This window comes from Trypanosoma equiperdum (genome assembly GCF_001457755.1).
Source record: "Trypanosoma equiperdum strain OVI genome assembly, contig: ctg_676, whole genome shotgun sequence".
Lineage (NCBI taxonomy): Eukaryota > Euglenozoa > Kinetoplastea > Trypanosomatida > Trypanosomatidae > Trypanosoma > Trypanosoma equiperdum.
The window spans coordinates 3,421-3,878 of record NW_027124616.1 but is presented as its reverse complement, the minus strand read 5'-3'; the positions used below and the strand labels follow the sequence as shown (position 1 = coordinate 3,878).

Below are 458 nucleotides of genomic sequence, written 5' to 3'. Positions count from 1 at the left end.
AGAGTATTTGTGGTTTTAGTTCAAACTCATGCAACTCAGGGATGGTGTAGACTCATATTGAGTGCTAAACTAAGTAATATTGGAATTATTACAATTTTGATGGGAGGTTTGTATATCCATTTTAAGAAGACCTAGGTGGATTATGGAATTTTTTAGAGAGACAGAATGCAAGTGATGAGGATATTGTAATTCATTTGGATGGATCTGATGTTATTGTTTCTGATAGTAAGAAGTATGAGAATGCAGTAGAGTATTTGATACAAAATACTGCAAAAATGAAGATAGGTTTGGTGAATAGGATATTTACAGAGAAAATGTGAAGATGTAAAATTTTTTCAATGTTGGGTACAGAAAAGAGGATAAAAAGTTTCCTCACCTTATAAAATCACCTCAAAGTGGAAAACTGTATCTTAGTGGTGATGGTTTAATAGAGAGTGTGTGGGCCTTTAGAAAATTTT

At 32.3% G+C, this 458-nt stretch overlaps 1 pseudogene across 1 annotated transcript; it reads left to right on the top strand.

Moving 5' to 3' along the window:
* On the top strand, positions 1-457 carry TEOVI_000314400:pseudogene (annotated as a pseudogene). The gene is given in 4 exon segments: positions 1-126; positions 128-148; positions 150-272; positions 275-457. Coding segments are annotated over 4 exon segments (453 nt in total).
* Position 458: the final 1 nt, after the last annotated feature.